Below are 22,343 nucleotides of genomic sequence, written 5' to 3'. Positions count from 1 at the left end.
AACCTGTAACAACCTGAAACAAAATGTTTATTTATACACTGTTTGCCATTGAGATGACTTGGGAAATGTCCCAATCAACCTGAATTCACCCTATTTATATATCACCCTATGATAGATAGATAGATAGATAGATAGATAGATAGATAGATAGATAGATAGATAGATAGATAGATAGATAGATAGATAGATAGATAGATAGATAGATAGATAGATAGATAGATAGATAGATAGATAGATAGATAAGATAAGATAAGATAAGATAAGATAAGATAAGATAAGATAAGATAAGATAAGATAGATAGATAGATAGATAGATAGATAGATAGATAGATAGATAGATAGATAGATAGATAGATAGATAGATAGATAGATAATTCAGTGAAGTAGACAAATTACAAGGGACAACAATTCTTTTTAAAGAATAAGATCCATCTTTAGTTTTTATTTGCTTTTTCCATTTAGTCATATTCTGTGTCTTATAATTCAGACTGAAAGAACCTGTAATAGTACATCAGCAGAAAGAGGAAAGGTTTTTGACACTTTGTGATTGACATTCACAAAAATATATATATTTAAATATAGCTACAGGACACAGTGATCAAGAATACGGGTCTCCTATTCGGTGCAAAGTGTGTGTGTGTGTGTGTGTGTGTGTGTGTGTGTGTGTGTGTGTGTGTGTGTGTAGTCGGCAGAGGATACTGGTGAGACAGACACCAGCTATCTCCCTGAGAATAAATCTTTTTTGTGTGTGAAACACACAGAGCAGAAACATTTCTTCTACAAAAACAAAACAAACATTGAATTTGCTTTACAGGGTGACTGAATGAGACAAACACAATCTTGTCTTGACAGGAAGGCATGCATCGAAGGCCTAGAGGTGGGGATTGTCAAAACAACACATTTAAAAATACATTACACTGACAGAATTCCCATACTTCTCTTTCTTAATCCAAGGGCAGGCTACAGTCCTTGACGTGAGAGGTTTGTAATGTTGGGCACACAAAAAGAATACAGATTTCCTTTTGTTCATTAAAAACTGAGATACAAAACCATATCATTTCTCTTTCATACAGAATACAATTTCATTCATTCATCTGAATCACTGAACACCAGTTGTGTAGTATATATAGCAGGGCTATAAACAATACCGTGAACCTTGAATCAAAGGAGTAGCTGAGAACTCGTTTGAAACTGTTTTTGTCGTACTGTGGTGCAGGAGTAGTAAAAACAGGATGGAAGGACGCGATCCGGGACACAGAAATGGACAAAAGGAGAGGTGATCAACAATTTACAAAATAATACAACAGAAACCACAGCCATGCTCACTGGCCACAAGCAAATGCGATGCATGTGGTGAATCTGTACCCGAAACCTACAGGACTGAGCATTGATGGAATCTCCTTTTCTTTTGGTTTGTGAAAGCCTCTGAAACCCACAAGACAGGAGGAAGGGTCTCACGACATCAGGATTTTCCCAGATCTGTACGTATCAACAGAACAATGTCAATGTCGGCATCCCATCCAGCTTTGCTCTCCTGTCCGGAGCAGCTCCAGAACAAAATGGGCAAAAGTCAGTTCAAACCCAGTTCAATTTCTCTGGTCCGGTACTTCCATGCACACGCTGGAAGAATTCAAAAGCCGGCTGATTAAAGTCCTGGCTCATGCTTTTCTTTAACATTCCCATCTCTCTACCTTAACCTGCTCCACCTTTTTCTCTCTCTCTCTCTCATTCACTCTCTTGACTAAAAAGACTAATTTATTTACATTCCTATTCAAAATAATCTTTTTTGAAATGTCCATATAAATGAAACGAACATTTAATTGTTTCTCATTCTAAAGTGGCATTTACAAGGGAAGGGGACATGGGACTGAGGTTTCTCATTGCTTTAAAATGACAAAAAAAATTATAAGGTGCAGCACCAAACACTGTCAAAATGTGCCTGAGCAAATAAGAGCATGTGTGGATGGAATCACTGCTTCGAAAAGTTGTGTTCGCCAATCCTTTACAGTCATGCCCAAGTTTGCAAACTCCTTATCTATCACTATTCTATTGAGTAACAGTTCTGCATTTAATAATGTGTCCTGTTGCAGTCAGAAGTTGTTTGTTAGAGTCTAATACTGTACTGAATGTGTCAAGTTCAGCTGAATATGAGGTATGAGATTATGTAAATAACTGTTAAAGTGAGGATTGTGTGGTTTTCTTTACTTTATTGTAACAAAACAAGGCATTCACAAACGTTTGGTCATGACTGAACGTTTGTAGTGATTTTCATGGTGTTTTATTGCACATTAGAAAAGAGTTTAGCACACTTATGTTTTATGGTTCGTTTAAAAAGTAAGTTTTAAAGGAATATTCCAGGTTAAATACAACTCAGATGCTAACGGATAAAGTTAAGCACTAGGAGGGCAAGTTGTTTTGTACAGTTGCCCCATAGACTTCCACTATAAGTGCATTTCTGTCAATGCATGTGTTTGTATTCACAAACTGAGAGATGATTCAAGATGATTTTCTAAAGCTTTTAAAATTATTTTTCTAAATGTATTATTTTCATTAAATTAAATTAAACATTTATTTATTATTATTATTACAAATTTGTATTTAACATGGAATGTTCATTTAAAGTTGCACTGGTTATATTGGTCCCTTCATTTTAAATGAACAATCTGGGCACATTAGGGCTTTTTTTCCACTAAGTGGATTGTCAAAGTCTCATAAAGCATAACGCAAGACCAAAAGTGCATTGTGTACATTCGGTCTCAAATCAGAATAAGTGCCTTCGCTTCGTGGGATACATTCATGATTCGTCTGAGGATGAAAAACGAGGGGGGAGAGGGAGGAAAAAAGCGATGTTAGTGCTTAAAGAGTGTTACGGTGGGGAAGGACGTGTGACCGTCGCCTAGTACGTAGGATGCACTTCATTAAAAAAGTTGTTGTGCTCTCCTAAATGTTCATGTGGAAGAGAGTTTGATCCTGTAAAATTCTTAAAATCATATTTATAAAACCTCCTTTGTGTGCAGATGCAGAAGGAATAGTAGCATGCTTAGATATCAACATGTTGGGACAAAGGGCCCTTGCAAGCATACATCTGTACATTAAAGATCATTTAGGAGTGTTTCCGTAAAATAATAACAGACGTAATTCCAGGAATAATTCATATACGAGTATGTTTGTATGTGTTGTCGAATCTGAAATACTTTGCATGGTTTGTAGTGTATTGTGTGTGTGTATGCTAATAGTGCTGCAATAGACTGAGGATTCTCCCTGGAGGTTTTTAAAACAAAATGACATTTAACAGGTAATGGCCTCTCTTCAACACAAGCCTATAATTTCCCCTTCACACTCTCTCTCATTCTCTCCCTCACTATCTGCCTCTCTCTAACTGTTGGTGGAGTCAGGGAAGTTGATCTCGCTGCCGAACACTTCCCTGTACAGAGGCGGGAAGCTGTAGGCTGTTTCCGGGTGAACCAGTCGGAAGAAATCCAGCTTGTCAATATGCAGGTTACTGATCGACTTCATCTGCGGTAGTTTGGACACCATCTGCGAACACAAGAAAACGAGAGTGTCTAGATCAGATATTCCAAAATCAAGAACTTAACCTACTGGATGATGTAAGTCTGACCTTTGGATTAGTGCACAAACATGTTTTTTTGCATGGATATTTAGCAGAACATAAATCAACCAACCCATGGAACAGAAACTACACTCCCATTCAAAAGTTTGGGGTCGGTAAGATTTTTTTGAAAGAAAACCAAGATTGCATTTATTCTATCAAGAATACAGTAAAAACAGCAATATTGTGAAATATTATATTATTAAATAATTTATTCCTAGTTATCAGTCACACTATCCTTCAGAAATCATTCTAATATGCTGATTTGCTGCTCAATAAACATTTCTTATAATTATCATCAATGTAATGATGATAATCTGATAAGGATGATTATAATCTTGTCTGCTTAATTTCTTTTTTTTTTGTGTGTGGAAACCATGATAATTTTTTTTTTTTACAATGTAGAAGTCTTTACTGTCACTTTTGAGCAATTTAATCCACCCTTGCAGAACAGAATAATTAATCTCTATAATCTATAAAAAAAAAATTGAAATATAACTCATGTAAGAGCTGACATGGCATGTTTTTTTTTTGGTCAAAAAACATATGGCTCAAAAAGAATTTTGCTAAACCCCTTTGATCCAAACATGATTGTTTTGGCTGCAAGAACTTATTTTATATATATAACCATTTAGTTCTGGTTTTTGAATCTCATCGGCTGAGAGCCTTTTCCAGCCATGCAATATTCTACTAATATCACATGGAAACCATTTTACAATTTGTATCACTCTGCTTGTTTCTGCCGTATCTATACTGGCAGCATTTCTCACAGCGAGCGTCAATGGTGGAGGAGCAATTTTATGATGTTTTTTTTTTTGAGTAGTAGTTTTAAGAGTTTTTAGGCGAGAATTAGACAAGTCTTTCTCAACTGGTGGGTCGTGACCCAAATGTGGGTTTGCAAGACCATTCTGAGTGGGTCGCGGAGTGTGTAGTCAAAGAAACAACAATAAAAAAACATGATTCGAAATGTTTCTCTAATGCGAGGCTTTTATTTTGAAAGACGTGTGGGAAAGCCGTTTACTCTTCTGTTAGATGCAGTTTAAGTAAAGAGTTTGTGTTTTTCTGATTCAGTATCTGCTGTCAGATGAGATGTTTTCAGGCTATATATGTCAGTGTCATTATTCTAATGTTATTTTTGTAACTTCATACGAAATAAAAATCTCACCTCATAAAAAATAATTTCCTGTCAGCACGTGCTGTATACCACTTCACTATATATAAAGAGCAAAAGAAATGACGTGCATGCAACGTCATAGTCCTCATTCAGTCAGTCACGTTCAACTGACGTCATGGGGACCTGACGTCTCCGTGCCCTCCATCAGGGAACGGGTGTTACATTAGTAACCTAGACGTTACGTTGTTAATTAGTAAATCAGGAAATTACCAAAAAGTACCAATACATTTACGTAACTGGTACGTCTGTTAGTTGGGAAGGATTTGCATGCAAGTATATGATATTTATTCTATTCTTCAGGAGCAGCTTCCATATGTTTCATTAACAGTTCATGTTAGTATTATGTATTTAGCATGTTTACTGTTGTTTCTGTTATTTTGTTAATTTTCATACCAACTTACTAACTTAAATGCTATATCAAATGCAGACAATAAACTTGCTTTGTCGATATCTCTCTCATACATTTTTTTTTAATATGTGGCGGAAGGAAGTAGTTCCGCACAAAAGAGGAAGATACTCCATCGTCTCCACTCCATTTATTTACACACTTGTGCCGTCAAACTGTTGTGTAAAAGCAATATCCCACTTGTCGTGCGATATGGCTCTATATCAGCAGCACTGCTCTGATTACCTACAGCCTCGTGCCTATGGCCTAATCACAGCCATGCTACTGATATAGAGCCATATCGCACTCATACTCCTGTGATATACATACTTTAATTTGTGTGTTTTCTGGGTCAGAATAGGTGCAGAACTTCTTTTTAAAGAATCAATCAAACAGATTCACAAAGTTGTGAATTCATTGGTTTAAATCGGTCTGATCACTCGCTGATGTGTCCCTGGCATTACTCTCCTTGGATGATTCATAATATTAGTGTTTTTATTATTTAATTTGTTTTCTTAAATATTCTCAAAGTTCTCTGTAAAGTGCCGTGTGTGTGTCTTGTCCCTCACCTTGTCCAGTTTCTCAGTAGTGGCTCCGTTCATGTGCATGCTGTGTTGAAGGGCCACGTAAACCTTCTCTTGGAGCCTCTGAATCTGCTGAGACTCCGTCAACCATGGCCGATCTGAGCAGCACACAAACACAGAGCAGGGGTTTCAAACTGTGAGAATGAGTCTCATTTTATGCAAGTATGCAAGTCTGACCATGGCACATGCTACCTTTTCTTGAGAGCACATAAACCCAGCTTTAAAATCCTTTTCTTCAGGGAATAAGTCGCTAAATTGGTAGCAGACATGGGTGTGAGTGTCTCACCTGGAGCCAGCAAGACCGCGGCGCTGAATAAAGCCATTTCCTCCTCGCTCAGCTGAAGACGACTCAGACTTCTAGCCAATTCAAAGACAGTGTTCACCAGGTCATCACAGCCTACAAACACATACACATGCTAGTTAAAAGATGAAGAAATAAATTACATTTCCATTGAGGTCCATAATTTGCCCAGAACCAATCTCTTTTTGTTTAACATGAAATGATTTAATGGATCTGTTGGGTTCCCTTAATGTAAAAGAGGAACTGTCAAGGAAATTATTAGATGTTCTGGGCACAAAGCTTGAGGTAATTTGTGAGAATAATGCAGCCTTAAGCAATAACTTAAAACAGTCTTTATCGTGAATATAATAGTTTGTAGTGTCTGTATTGTGCATTTAAAGTCGCAGTGAAACGGAAGTAGAGTAGCGACAGAAATGTTCTTCCTTATTGACTTGGCTCTATGCACCAGTTAATCAAGATAAGATCTATAACATGCACTTAAAAAATAAATAGTGTGAATTTTCAATTCCTACTGACTTTAAACATACCCAATTTGAAAAAAAGCTAATAAAGAAAAAAAGAAATGGTATGATCTACAAATCATTCTAATAACTTATTCCAAGAATAAAAGTCTTTATGTAATATGTTTTGCACTGAGTGCTTTCTGCAATGCTTCCATTTAACTTTGATGAGCTATTACTCACCCAAGCATCACTTGCATTTACTAACTGGGTTAAAAACCCATTAGCTCTTGTGCCTTATTGATTCATAACGCCTCCATTCCTGCTCTTAAGAGGCTGCTGGTGTTGTGTATTATAAAGTAAAAGAGGATGCGTTTGAATTGAAATTGAATAATTGCGTTCTGCTTACTGCACAGTATACACTGTTTATATAGTTTCGCATTATGAAAAGATACACATTTCAAACAGCAGTTTTCTGCTACATTGTAATCACATGACCTGATTACATTTGTCACAATCTCAACTCAATCTTATATGTATGTTTAATTCTGCAAGGGTCCCCAGTTATTCTACTGAAAATTTTATTTTGCATTTGCAATCCAATAAGTCTAAAATCATCTTGACAGTCTGATTAAATAAAGAGTCAAGAAACATATGCTAATAACTGTAGCTGACATTGGCTGAACATGGAAAAGCATACTACTATATAGATTAAACAGTATGTAGTATCCTAACATGCTATTCTGAATTCAGTGATTGCATCTAGTTTATTCATCAAATAGGAAATGGAAATTCAAATTGAGTCCATTAAATTGTAGGATGCAGAACCCAGTATGAATGTGTTGTTTATTCCACATGTTCTCATATATAGCAGGTCAACCGTAGGATGTATATGCATACTCTTCAGAGTATATACTGCTGAAATAGTATGCTTAAGATGGTAGCATGCTATTCTGAACATATCCAGACACTCACCGAGAGCTTTGAAGAGCTGAGGGCTGGCAAACTTGCCATCAAAAAACATTGTGTTGTTGGAAGAGTTGTAAGCACGACACATTCGGATCAGCAAGACTTCCAGACATCCTGGAATAGTAATAGAGAGAAAGAGAGCGGCAAACAAAATGGGATGGGGAAAAAAGCGGAAAGAAACAGAGAGAGAGAATAAGAGAAAGAGAGAGAGACGGAGACAGAGACAAAAAGATAGACAGACAGAAAGAGAAAGGTAGAGAGAAAACAAATAAAAAGGTGCAAGAGAGAGGGAAGGAAAAGCGGGAAAATGCTCCACCGTGCAAAAATACACACAGATTTTTTTTTTTTTTTTTTTTACCAAATATGGGAACAATAAACACCATCAAAATGAAATGTCATTGTGTTTGTGATTGTTTAAAATGACATTTAGAAGGTTTGAGTTTTGTTTATTGAAGGGTTTTTTCCACACGGTAAGAGTAAAAGAGTAGATAGAATGTTGGAGAAACAAACACAAGAGGAGACAAACGTTAATGCAAGTTTCAAGTTTAAGCAGAACGTGGACAGAACAGAATACCGTGGGGCGAATTCACAAAACAGTTGCCCCACGTCGTTATTCCAAGAAAGAAAAAAAGTGTTTTATTCTCTAACCACCCACAATCCAGTTTAACCAGCCACTAAATGCATTGAAATAGTTCTTCTTGTACTGTGTCTGTATATTTTTTAATCGGCAGCAGAAAATTACCAGTTGACGGTATGATAATGGAGAATGGCATTTTATCCAGGCATATATCCAAACACAATGCCGTCAAGCACAAATTGCTTTTAAAGAGTCATTTCAGGTGTTTGGATCACAATGCATCATCCACATCCAAGCACTCTGCTAGACTGAAAACTGTGCTGTGCAAATGCGACTAATTTACTGAGCGTTTGGCATTACCTGAATCACATGTCAATACCGGGCCTCAGAGTATTCTAAATGTAGTATGAAAGACAATGCTCAAGAAACAGAGTGTTCTGGAATGATCTAATGGTGTTATCATAACAATAGTAATAGTGATGAAACTAATAATGAGATTGAACGGCCGCTTAGGGCCACATCAGAAATGCCACATCATGGCAGTAAATGGATAAGGTGATGCGGATGGGAAATCCGTTGTATAATCAGGGATTAGTAATCTGTAATCCGTGTGGGATTTAGGCAGCACTGACCTGCTTTGAGCAGGATGATCTGGTCATTCTGGCAGAGGTCCATGAATCCAGAGATGCGCTTGGCGAACTCCACAACGTACTGGATGGCGTTTGTAATATGCAGGGCACACTGCTGCCACATCCATTCTGCAGACTGAAAGCACAGAGATTGATAATACAGCCGTTAACAAAGAGACAAATCAGCAAGCACAATCAAAAGAGATGTAGTATGATGATGCTGTACCTTGAGCTGAAAGCTGCAGGTTTCTTCAGGTGTGTAGAGGTTCCAGGTGAGTTTCTTCAGCTCTTCTGGGCTGTACTGACACGTCTCCAGGTGAGACTTCACCACGTTTTGAGTGATCCGCTCTGAACATAATTTCAACACATTAGCACATTTTCCTTTAGTATCTGTCTATCTAGATATAAACAGACAATAAGCAGAATCAGAAATAATATACATATCTAAATAAGGAATATATTATATAGATATATCCATCTATAGATGCAAATATAGATTATAAAATAGACATTATTAAACATCTATAGACATATATAAATACAGACCGATTATATAATCTATAAAAATAACCTACATACATTTTTTTTTATATAAAATGTAAGCATTTTTGTAGAACCAAACCATATATTATATAGATACATCAGTAACACTTTACAATAATGTTTAATTTGTTAAACATAACATTACTTCTAAAGCATTTTTATTCTTAGTTAATGTTAATTTCAAAATCTACTAATACTTACTTAAAATCAAAAGTGTGTATTAACGAACATTAGCAAAGATGAATAAATACTGTAACAATTGTATTGCTCATTGTTAGTTAATGCATTAACTAAGGTTAACAAATAAGACCTTAGTGTAAAGTGTTACCTATTTATTGACAGATATAGATTATAAAAATACATAACGTTATAAATAAATAGGTATATACACTGATATATGATGTGTCATAAATTCATGCAAAAATAGATATCAAGAGCTGTAAAGTAAAAAAAATTTTTATACTAAATCTAATGGTAACACTAGTTTAGGGTCCAAAGCAATAAAATTGCCAATTAGCATGCATATTACTAGGATTTGGGCTGTTTATTAGCACTTATAAAGCACATATTAAAGCCTTATTCTGCATGACCATATTCTACATCCCTTAATCCAATTCCAGCCCAATACATAAACATAACAACTACCTTACTAACTATTAATAAACAGTAATTAGGAGTTTTTTAGGGCAAAAGTCGTAGTTAATAATAAGTTAATAGTGAGAATTGGACCCTAAACTAAAGTGTGATTTATGCTCATTTTATTGCAATAAAAAATTGTATTGTGTCCGAACAGGAGGATTTTCAGTAATGAGAATCGAAGGGACAATTGTTTTTAAAATAATGTCAGAATCTCAATCTAAACTTACATTAGTATAATGATTAAAATTATGATCATAAAATGTGAATCTATAATGGCAGCTCACCTATGTCGTGTAGAGAGCAGTTGTCTGGTAAAGAGCTCAGGAGAGAGTGTGTAAATAGGCTGTTTTCAGGCAGGATGTACTCATGCTTCACTCTCACAGATTCTGCAAAATCTACAGAGCTGGGCCCCGGAGAGCTCTGATTGGATGAACTTCCACTTCCTGCGCTCCCAGACCCGCCGAGCATCTCCAGAGCGCAGTACTCGCCCGCCTCCTCTGGGGTGAGCGGCAGGTCGAATAGCAAGCCGTCGGGCAGCGTGGCGATGTCGTCCAGGTCGCTGAGGTTGGAGCTGGATCCTCCACTGCTGTACGGTCGGCTGTGTGCGCTGTCTTCGCCCGTATCCTCACAGTCACGTGATGCCAGACCGCCACCTAAACCCGCCAGGCAGTCCCGAGACAGCTGCTGGTGCCGCTGCACCTCTGCATACAGGCTGTCCCGCTGTTTCTTTGACATTCGGCCAAACTTCACCGCTACAGAAAGCAAAAGTGAGACAGTTACTTTTGCTTCACTTATTATTACTAATTATTTAAATGGCATTTATAGGATTTATTTATATACAAAATCTGGGGTCCAATTATAATTGTTTTACTCATTCAGCAAGGCATGGAAGTTTGTTTCCGCCACAGAATAAAACATTTTAAAATATAATTGTAACTTTTTACAGTTTACATCTTGCAATTCTGACTTTTCTTCTCAGAATTGAGTGATTGCGTCAATTAACATCTGCCCTTTGACCCTGCCCTCCTTGTCCAGAACTTTATTTGAGTCCCTATCCCTAAAATTCAGCTGGTGGGGTAGTTTGACGTTAAGACTCGCGCTCACCATCACGGCTCATGCCAAGCGCCAGGCACTTCTGCAGACGACAGTGTTGGCAGCGGTTCCGATTGGTTCGGTCGATCAGGCAGTTCCTCTGCCGTGAACATGAGTACATGGCATTGTTCTGCTGGCTGCGTCGGAAAAAACCCTGCAAAAAAGAAATGCCGTTACCTCGATGTACAGGACAGATAATATCAGGTGTGGCTTTGCATGGGTGTGATCTGGCATCGAATGACGAACATAAAGGAGGGATAGAGCACAAAAGGGAAGAGCACAAAAGGATCATTTTGTTACTGTGAGATTAATAACAGAAAATTGCACATCTACGGTAAGAAAAGAAGATAATATGACTTATTGTATTGTCTTACTATCATTAGGGAATTATAGTTGAATTCTCACCTTGCACCCTTCACACGTAATAACGCCATAGTGAATCCCGGAGGATTTGTCGCCACAGATCTTGCACGGTATAACCTCAATTTGAGCTGGAATAAAAACAACATCATTTTAAGAATTAAAAGCAAAAACGTGTCCTGAACACATAGAAAAGTACATATGCACAAATACATTTTTTAAATACACCACAAATAATATCAACCAATACAGTCAGATAAGAGATATCACTCTCACTCTGCATGGCATGAAGGACAGAAATAGCCAGAGGATTGATTTTCCGACTGAAGGGTGTATTATGTCTCGGCTTTTACAAGAGGTTCTGATGCAACTCATATGATAAGTGGAACACAGTGTAGGGACTTTTAGAAACTAGATCCCTCCTAATTAAAAGTGAACAGTATGTAAACAAATATTTAATTATTGACAAAAACTGAATTCATTAATAAATGAAAGAAAGACTAAACCAAAATAAATAAATAAATGTGTAATAACAGTTACACAATTATTATGCAATAAAATTTATTATATTCATGTACATTTTTAATAATAGCGGTTTAACCAAAAATCTTATTATAGACAACTACCCATATATATATCCATTTAATTACATTATTTTTTATAAATAAAACATTAACAATAAATAAATAATTAACGAATGAAGAGCATAATGAATACATGAATATGCTTTGTGGTACAGTAACACAATAATTATGCAATAACAAATAATATTTTCTAGCATATGTTGCATGTAGTGGTGGCATGGAAAAAACTAAGCTTGCAAGGACAAGCAGGGAAAAAAAACATCCTCCATTTTGTCTTTCTAGCTCTGTCAGCTGAAAGCAATGACCAAGATACACTGTGGCATGCAATGGAAAAATCTGTAAGCCCTCGGGTGCCCCTCCCGCACCGCTCTCTGTGTGGTGTTATATAACCTTCGTCTGCAAACATTCCACAAACACGCCATTCAGGGCTGCTCAGTCTAATAATGCAGATGCTCCGCCTCCCTGGCACTTCTGACTGCCTATTGGTTGATGCTCAGGCAGATGTGTCTGTAATTGGCCGGCTCTAAATGTCGCTCAATTCGGCTTGGCTGTAAGCCCATGTGGACTCGCTGTCCTACTGACATACTTTCTCAGTGAGAAGGGGAGGGCGGCTGTGGGCGGATCCCCAGTGCATGTCATTTGAATAGGCCTTTCCCTTCTCTCTGTTAAGGTGGTCTCAACAGGAACACATAAGAATTGACACTTGAGCACAAACTAAATTTAATTTTTTTTTGGCAGATAATACTCTGTGGAATAAATACGATTTTATATCAATATTTACATTATCATTACTATTATTTTTAAATAATTGTATTTATATATTTAATAATAAATGTTTAAACTAAAATCTTGATATTAATGATTTTTTTTTTTTACATAGAGACAAAGTATATATATTAGATAATATGCTATATATTGGATGGATGGATTTAATATTTTCTAGTCACGAATGAAAAGCACAGTTCATGTTAACTCATCATGAGACGTGTGCGCTTCATCTGCAATTGTTTGTTTACGTTAAAGTAAATACAAATTAACCCACTAGTACTGCTATTCTTTTGCTTCACTTTCCTTGCTTTTAAGATTTATTCCTCACAAAAAGTATTCTCGTCGCTTCATAACCACTGTAGTCACATGGACTGTTTTTTACAATGCCTTTCTGGGGCTTGAAAGTGGTGGTTACGTTGCAGCCAATGTGGGGTCAGAAAGCTCATGGATTTCATCAAAAATATTTTTATTTGTGTTCTGAAGATGAACGAAGGTCTTGAGGGTGAGTAATTAATGACAGAATTTTCATTTTTGGGTGAACCCTTTAAGCCATAAGCTGACATTAAGTAGTCCACAGGGGATGTTTTCAGTTTTCAAAGCTTTGCTGTTTGCAAATAGTCATTTAGGTTCAACTTGAATATGAAAAAAACTGAAATGTTTATATTCATGCTATTGTTAAATGACTTTTCTGTTAAAAGCAAATTCAGGTTTGCAAGAACTGCAGCTCTTCAAGCCTTTGACACAGACACCAATGTGGAAGAGAACATTTTCCAGAACACATTTATGCTTAACTGTAAGATGTCCGGAAGAAATTATTTCTGCTGGCATGCCTAAGGGAAAAACATATAACACTTCAGACATTCTTTCAAGGCCTCCATACTTTTAATATGGTAGTGTAAATGTTTATCTGTAGCACTTAATGCCTTTACAGACAAGACAACATGAAAATAATGCTTTGCTTTTCTCTCTTAGAGTCTCCCACAAAATGTCAACCCAAGCACACACACACACACACACACACACACTGAAACTCTTTAACTCTCTTCAACTGACCATAAAGAGATCACTGAGAGCACTGCAAAATCAATCAGAAAGGGTGAGTGCCAGATTTAGCATAGATGCTGAGAAGGCAAAACAGGTATGTTTGTATGCATGTGTTTTTCTTCATGATTAACTTGTTGTCAATGTAATAATAATTCCCTTCAATCATTTTACTAGTCTTAAGTTGTCACTTGTATTGTCATGTTTACTCAGATTGTCCAATATGCTCTAGTGGTGAAGAAGTGCTTCAAGGAAGAAGACTAAGATCAGTCCAACATAAGCTGTTTTCATTTCCATAAGGTAAATGAGCTTCGGTGTATGTTTGCTGACTATGTTTATATGTGAATAAATGCCACATTTGGATAAGATTTACGCTCTTTATGAACTTTTTGAAGTGACAAAGTGTTAGTTGCGTAGCCTGTCAATGGAGGGAGGGACTACACTGTAGTTGTAGCTGAGGCCTGGAAGAGTTTGGTTCATGTTGTCGCTGTGAATCCACTTTGCAGCTCTTCAAAAGGACTCGCGGTAGAATTGATACGGTAAAACCGACGCCATCGTTACTTTTCGTATCACTGTGTATCAAGTGCCAAGGAAGCCTCTGAAGCTGAAATTCAGATATGGTAATTGACGTTTCATTTCCGACACCGTAAGGGGTAGACCAATCACAACAAACTAGGTCACTGACCAATCAGAGCAGAGCAGGCTCTCGGAAAGGAGGGTTTTAGAGAAACTGAGGCTACGTTTACACGGAAACGATCTGAAGAGAAAACACAAAAGTGGTCACTTTTTATTCTGCGTTTAGACGAGCGTTATGGGGGGGAAATCTGCGTGCATATGGTGACGCAAAAGTGTGTGAAATTCAATGTAGTATGCACTCCAGGCGGCTAGGTGGCAATGTGAAGCACTGATCGGTGCCTTCACTGTCTAGCAGACTTTTGCGTTTTTACCGTTTAGACGGGAACGCGACGGTGGAGCGTTTTTAAGATTTCCACTCTGGAGGGTGGTTTCACTTTTTTGCGTTTTTAAGCCCCAAAAACGCCGTCGCCGTCTAAACGAAAGGCACATCTGATAAAATATTTTTACGTTTTCACCCGCGAGCGTTCTCGTGTAAACAGGGCCTGAATCTTCTGACAAACTGTTTTCAGACTCTTTAGAAAAATGAGGTGATGTGCAATGTATATTTTGTTTTTTGACCTTTGATGCATGTACATCTGTTGTAGGAGACCGCATAAACAAAATGAGGAACCTTTAAAATAGCATAATTTCTCAAGAGACCTGCATTTTGTTCCATTCTGATCTACTGCACTTCTTTTAGCAGTTTTCAAAAGCAAGAGCAAGTCCTGTGTACTGAAGACTTGCAGAAGTATAATATGACCCCAAAATACCTAATATAGGCCTACTCATCCGTTTCATAAAAGCATCACTGAGGGACCATAATGCTTTAATTTTCCACAGTCTCTTATATTCTAAATGTGTGTGATAGCATAGACAAAAAATTTAAAAATAAAGACAGACGAAACATTTAATTATTTACGTGCAGAGCAATTAAGGTAAATGGTTCAAATCTACTTTGAGCAGCAGCCTCTGTTATCTGTGTTTGCGGACAGGTGCCATAATGCAATCATGTTTGAGTACAGAACATTGTGTTAAGCAGTAAATTGTGGTGACATAACACAAGACGGCAGATTAGATAAAGCAGGAGTGCGTAACCGATTTTTACCGTAAGCGTTAAGGATAATGCAAGGGGAGCCACTGACCCAACAAATATGACAAGAACAACCTTAAACTTAAAAAAAAAAATCTTGTAATGGCGCTACATAAACTTGGAAAAAGTAAAAGGTAAAAATTTTACTTTAGTCAAACGTGTAATTTTTTATTTTTGACAAACGCATGTAATGAGGTGTAGCCATGTTTTTAATCACAATGTTTCCGCAATGGTGTGTCTCCCGTCATGGTTGGCATATGTAGGTAAAGAGTAAAGAATAATGATTTAACACCCCACCTATTTTACATAATAAATTCTGAGTTTCACCCAAGCGATGTGAAATCCAGACGGATTCACGCAAACAGAAAATAATTACACAGTAGTTTCTGATAAGACTGATCAGACGGTCAGTGTGTCACTTTTCTTGAGACTCCTGCCAAATGTTCCTGCTGTCTGGTCATCATAAAAATAAAGGTCATACATGCAAACTATGCCAAACCAAACAGTAGGAGAGGCAATTGGCAAATGGCCACGCTCTTAAAATTAAAACCCACTCAATGGGTTTTCAAATGGCTCTCAATGGGAAAACAGCTTCATTTATGCATGCATTTGTTTGTGTGCGTTTTCTTTGATGTGAATCGATTATCATAATTTTAGTGAAAGACTTGAATCAGAACAGAGGGGATTAGAGGTACGTTAAGACCGATGACACAAGACAGACCACACAAAACTTCCAGGATTTACATTAAAAAAATATTCCTGACAGAGTGCAGATCTGCTTATTTTCAGTATCTATCATCCGCTACAACTCTCCTGTCCTCCGCTACCCTGTGAACATGAGCCACGGTGTGTATATTTAAACACAGCCCCACCTCACGACAGTATGTCCGGACATGTACGCCTGCAACTGGCTTTAACATTTGTCCAGAGAGCAAACAAAATGGTTGAGACAAAATCCTCACTTTGTACTTACAGACAAGGAGGTTGGGGCACTAGGTAAATGAAAAGATTTAATATTTACTCAACTCCAGGTAAAAGGACAAGCTAAAGAACACTCTTTGGTTACACTTTATTTTAAGGTGTCCGTGTTACATTGTAATTGTTTACGGAGTAATAAAAATTAACTGCATGTACTAACTATAGGGTTAGGGTAGGATTAGGATTTGGTTGATGGTTAGATGCATGTAATTATGCATAATTTACTGTTATTAGTAAGTACATGTAACATAACAAGGACACAGTCAAAATAAAGTGTTACCCACTCTTTTTGTTCAGACTTTTCAAACAGACGTATTGTGAAAAACACTGTTTGAAGGAAATTACAAATTGCTGTAATCTTGATTACCGCTCATGCTTGTTGTCATTTGAGAAATTTATTTTTACATTTCATCACAATTTTTGCACTTTCACCTATAAGCACAAATCAAGAGAATGTTGACTATTTACTCATCTAATTTAGATGAGAGTAGTAACATTAATTAATTTATGATATTAAGCCGGAAACTTTGTCATTGTAAATTAATGTAATAGTGCTTATAATAATTTAATATTATAATATATTTCACTTAATAATAACTAAATAAATAAAATAGAGATATTTGGCCAGTTTTGGCACTCTCACTAACCACAATTTTTGTATTACAAAACAATATAATAATGTAAATATTTCCGGTAACACTTTATTTAACAGTTTCCTTGATACACGTGTTACATATAGTTACTCTAGTAATAACTATGAATTATAGTAAAACTAAAAACCAAACCCTCACCCTAACCTAAACCTTATAGTAAGTACATGTAGTTAATTATTATTACTAGGTACGTAGATGTATAATTACACTGTAACACAGACACCTTAAAGAAAGTGTAGCCTACCCATATTTCCATATAATAATAAATAAAGCAATTACAATTTTTGTATATTTTTTCATGTGTTGTTGCCAAACAATTGTACAATTTTATTATATAAAACTGATGTTGATCGATAAGTAATAACAGCATTTCATCCTCATAGCATGTTACATAAATTGGTGAGATTGCTCTAATAAATGGTTATTGTCTGTCAAGAACGGAGTTCAAGTTCAAACTCAAGTTCATGAAGGCGCGGTGGCCATGTATCACTTAACAAGACCACATGGGTCTACACGACTCCAGCAAAGCCCCTCCCCCTCTCTCGCGCTCTATCTCTCCCTCATTCCCTCTTTCCCTCCTGTGAATGCTGTGTAATGTTCAGTGACATAACTAGGTCAGTGGAACAGCAGGTTTGAGCGCTGCTCACACAGCCGGCAGCCGGCCATGCTGCCCTGCGAAAACAACAACACACAACTCAACATTTACACTCAACAGTATCACGAGAACCTAATAAGGCGAGGATTTAACTGACATTACAAAAACAAAGCGTGTTCAGCAGAAATATTTAGTTTTAAGAGACTGTATGCGTCACGATAGTGTGAGACATTTTATTCACCGAATGCAAGTTGTATCAATATTTTTTAGTGGATATATTACAGCTTATCCTCATACAGGAGAAAAAAATAAATAATTTTACACTCATTACGTAATAAAACCTGTCACACAAGCCAGCATCACGACCTGCCGCTGAAAGCTTCATCCATATGCGTCAGAATTCCAAACAAATGTTTGACATCTGCCTATGATTCATTGTAACATTTGACAAAGAATGGAATGCCAACAAACATTTAAACGCGTTACAAAGTAACAAGTGTCCGCGTGGCAAATGTCACAGGGAAGCAGCACACAAATCTGTGCATGAAAACATTCCTGCATTATTATATGGCTAAATGTTTAGAGACCATTTAAAAGTAATATGCAATGTCAATGTAATAGTTATATGCCATACAGTGATACAAACATCTCTTACCTCTCATTTTGATCGCAGTTTCTTGATTCTCCAAAGTTCACTGGCGAAGAAATATATTCGAACTAACTAACTTAGCTAACTTGAGACAGCTACCCGAATAAAACTTTTCAACTCCGACTGTGAGCATTATTAAGAAAAGAAAATAGAAGTAAATGCGCGTGTCTAAAGGTCTTCACTTTCAGCAACAAATGCAAGTCGCATTCGACGTGTGTTATGGCGCGGTATGAAACGCTGTCCTCCCTCTCCTCTCACTCTACCCTGCTAACCTACTTTCCCTTTCAAGGGAGCTCGAGCTGCGTGATTGCGTCATGAAGCACGTATGGAATCAGTCCAATGGCAAGACGGAACGGCATGGGCGGGTGACGTCATCGACCAGGAAACTATAAAGCACCCTGAATCACAACAGCTTCTGTGCCTTCAGCAAGCGCTATGTTTGAAAACATAGACAGAAAAACACACACAAAAGTGTTTAGTTGAAACTAGGCAGGAGTTTTATCACACACACACACACACACACACACACACACACACACACACACACACACACACACACACACACACACACACACACATATATATATATATATACATATACATATATGAAAACTATAACATGGCGAGTGAACAACATTATAGGAAGTGTGTACATTCCTGAACTCAATATCTCACGGGTGGGGATACACACCAACTATGTGTTGTTTGTTTCAGAGTGCAGCACGCCCAGTCAGCTCTCGACCATCTCGACTACTCAACCATCGTTCCATTAAGAACGCTGCGCTCCCGCCGATTGCTCTTCGAGGAAGATGGTTCGGTTCGCGCTCCCCGCGGCTCGGGTCCCGCTTCTGCCGAGGCAGAGTGTTGACTTCAGATATGGGGTTCGCAAATGGATCTGACAGAGGGGTTTGAGACGGGCCCAGCCCTATCTCAGCCTTCACCTGTCAGATCCAGTGCCTCAGTTCAGGGTTTGGAAGCACGCTCTGCGCTTATTTCCGCCCAGGCTGAGGCCCCGGTACTGCAACTATCCAGTTCTGAGGAGCTGGATGTTGTTCGTATCAGAACAGGAGATACTAAAGACTCGTCACTTCAGTCTCCTGCATGTGAGGAGCTTGTGGAGGTGCTCACTCGTGCAGTAGCAAAAATTAAGCATTGAGTGGACAAACAAGAATCTAGGCAGAAATGTAAGCTCGTTGAACGTTTTCTGCCTTCCTGCAAGCAGCCTCCACGCCGGTGCTTGCCGTTTTTTCCCGACCTCCACACTGAGGTGTCAAAGTCGTGGAAAAGACCGGTTTTGTACCATGTATATAGTCCCCAGCTATCTACTTATTAAAATATACATGGGTCCAAACAACACGGTTATGGGGCAATGCCCAGGGCTGAAGAGACGCTTGCGAGCCATCTCTCCCCTGAGTCTGCATTGTCCTTTAAAGCACCGGCATTACCCTCCGAACCACTAAAAAATACATCGGCTTTGGTGGGTAAAGCTTATTCGGCAGCAGGTCAGGCTGAACACAATTTCCATTCTGCAGGCATACCAGGCTTACCTACTAAAAGATATGAGTGAGAGTAAGGAGGTTTGTCTCTCCGTGCCACCAAGGAGACGGCCAAGTCAGTGGGCCGTTCTATGGCAGCCCTGGTGGCCACGGAGAGACACCTATGGCTGAACCTCTCAGGAATGAAGGAGAGAGAAATAACGTTCCTTCTGGACGCCTCGCTTTGGTGACTCCGTAAACATTGAGAGGTTCCAAGAAGAAAAAAAGCAGGCGGCGGCATTCCAGAAATTCCTGCCACTCCGCACTCATGTCTCAGGGTCTGCTGGGGGGGAGCAGCCCCGGCCCTCGACTACCTCCTCACAGCGGGCACAACAAAAGCAGAGTGTCACGTCTTGCGCTCCCCCACAAAAAGAATGGGACACGGCGCTCTCAGGCGAAGTCTTCTAAGGGCAAGACGGATCTGAGAACCGTTATTGTTTTGTTATTGTGAGGGCCCTAGATTCTTATGTCCACAGAGCTGCCCTGTGGAGAAAATCTGAACAGCTGTTTGTTTGTTTTGGGTCACCCAGAAAAGGGGTGTCCTGCATCTAAGCAGAGGATGTGCAAGTGGGTGGTTGAGACTATCTCATTTGGTTACGAGTCGGCTGGTCAACCTTCACCTTTGGCTGTACGAGCTCACTCGATTAGGAGTATGGCTGCTTCCAAAGCTTTATTGTCAGGAGTTTCCCTACATGATGTTTGTGATGCGGCAGGGTGGTCCTCACCGCACACATTCGTTAGGTTCTATGATCTTGACTTCAGCTTCACTCCAGGGGCGCAGGCGGTTTCGTCCAAATGTGCGCTTTGACTTCACACGGACGAACATTTGCTCTTATGGCGACGTGGGTATTAATTAGCGTTCCCTCAGCGTATCAACACATGTAACATATCACCCTGCCACACTGCCGGCATGCCCGTGATCGACTTGCTTCAGCCTATCAGAAGCTAGCGCTGTTGTGATTCAGGGGTGCTTTATAGTTTCCTGGTCGATGACGTCACCCGCCTATGACGTTTCGTCTCGCCATTGGACTGATTCCATATGGCTTCATGACACAATCACGCAGGGGCGTTCCCGCAGCGTTTCGACGCAGCGTCTCGTTCCCGCTTCAGGGAACTAGGGTTACATACGTAACTGAGACGTTCAGAAGCGTGGACTCTCACATGATCTCACTAGCAGCGCGCACTACTCACAGGGACGCGCATCCAGTCAGCTCTTAAGATAGGACTAGAATTCACATTGAATTCGGAACTACATACTAATTAATTGCATTAATTTAAAGTAAAGAAGGTCCCGGAGGACAAATGGCATCTGGACTGTAATTTTTTATTTATTTAATCCAGTTAAAGGGATAGTTCACCCAAAAAATTCTGTCATCAATTAGCTACTCACCCTCATGGCATTCCAAACCTGTAAGACTTTCGTTCATCTTCGAAACACAAATGAAGATCTTTTGAGTGTGTCATTGAGAAGAATGAAATCTGAGAGTTTTCTGTTCTCTCCATAGACAGTTACGCAACTTCCATTTTGATGCTTCAAAAAGTTTATAAAGAAATTATAAAACCGATCCATATGAATTGAGCTGTTTAGTCCAAATTTTCTGAAGATACTCGATCGCTTTATATGATGAACAGATTTAATTTAGGCTTTAATTCACATTTAAACATTGATCAGCGAACATAAACAGAAGCTCTGCCGAACCTACTTGACCTATGAGAACAAACCTCTTTGGTTGAACAAAAGTCTGACAGGTTTGGAACTTAATGACATAAATTTCAGTTTTGGGTAACCCATCCCTTTAAAACTCTGAAAAATCATGGTATCCAGTAGTAAATAGAGCTTTAAAAAAAGATATTTACAGATTAATCACTTTCATACACGTCTCCACACAAATCCTCAATACATTGTTCAAGCATATAATTAATTAATTAAAGTGCAAGCAGGGCTTAAGGGCTTATGGGTATTTATCCATTGTTATGCAGTGTGATCTGGTTACACTTGTCTAAAAATATGCATCATGTGGTTACATCTAAATGAACTAGTTTAATTCAAAAACATTACTGAATATAAAATGTTAGGGTCTGTGCTTAATGCAAAGCTCTGCATGTTGCATGTTAATCAAACTTTAGCCAAATAACTTATGACAAAGTCAATTTTAAACAGGAAATAAAGAGATTTATAAATATGTTGGCTGATCAACAAATAATTAAGTTTGTAACATAACATTTTTAAATTCTATCCAACAGCATGTGTCACGGTGTGGTGTAGGCAGAAGAAGACGAAGAGTCAAAAGCTCCAATACAAACTTTTACTTACAATATAATTCCAACAGGTACAGACAGGCAGAATGTACACACACTGAATAGGACTGAGAACAGACAGACTGAACAGAAGGAACTTAAATACGGACACAGATGACACTGATTAATAGAACAGAGGTGATACAGATGAGGATGATGAATAACTAAACACAGGTGTTACGGACGAACTGATTACGACAGTGAAGACGACACGTGACGTGATGACAGGCAAAA

General features: G+C 38.3%; 1 protein-coding gene across 1 annotated transcript; it reads right to left on the bottom strand.

Moving 5' to 3' along the window:
• Positions 1–408: 408 nt before the first annotated feature.
• rorcb (RAR-related orphan receptor C b) lies at positions 409–18,542 on the bottom strand. The gene is made up of 10 exons (XM_082173367.1): positions 18,283–18,542; positions 11,349–11,434; positions 10,956–11,097; positions 10,136–10,603; positions 8,896–9,017; positions 8,673–8,805; positions 7,470–7,577; positions 6,040–6,150; positions 5,739–5,851; positions 409–3,537 (listed from the first exon to the last, which is right to left on the bottom strand). Exons 1-10 carry the CDS (start codon positions 18,287–18,289, stop codon positions 3,376–3,378), a joined length of 1,452 nt encoding a protein of 483 aa, XP_082029493.1. The 5' UTR covers positions 18,290–18,542; the 3' UTR covers positions 409–3,375.
• Between the last annotated feature and the right edge of the window lie 3,801 nt (positions 18,543–22,343).

The sequence above is a fragment of the Leuciscus leuciscus genome, assembly GCF_965113295.1.
Source record: "Leuciscus leuciscus genome assembly, chromosome: 6".
Lineage (NCBI taxonomy): Eukaryota > Metazoa > Chordata > Actinopteri > Cypriniformes > Leuciscidae > Leuciscus > Leuciscus leuciscus.
This window is presented reverse-complemented; position numbering and strand designations above follow the sequence as displayed.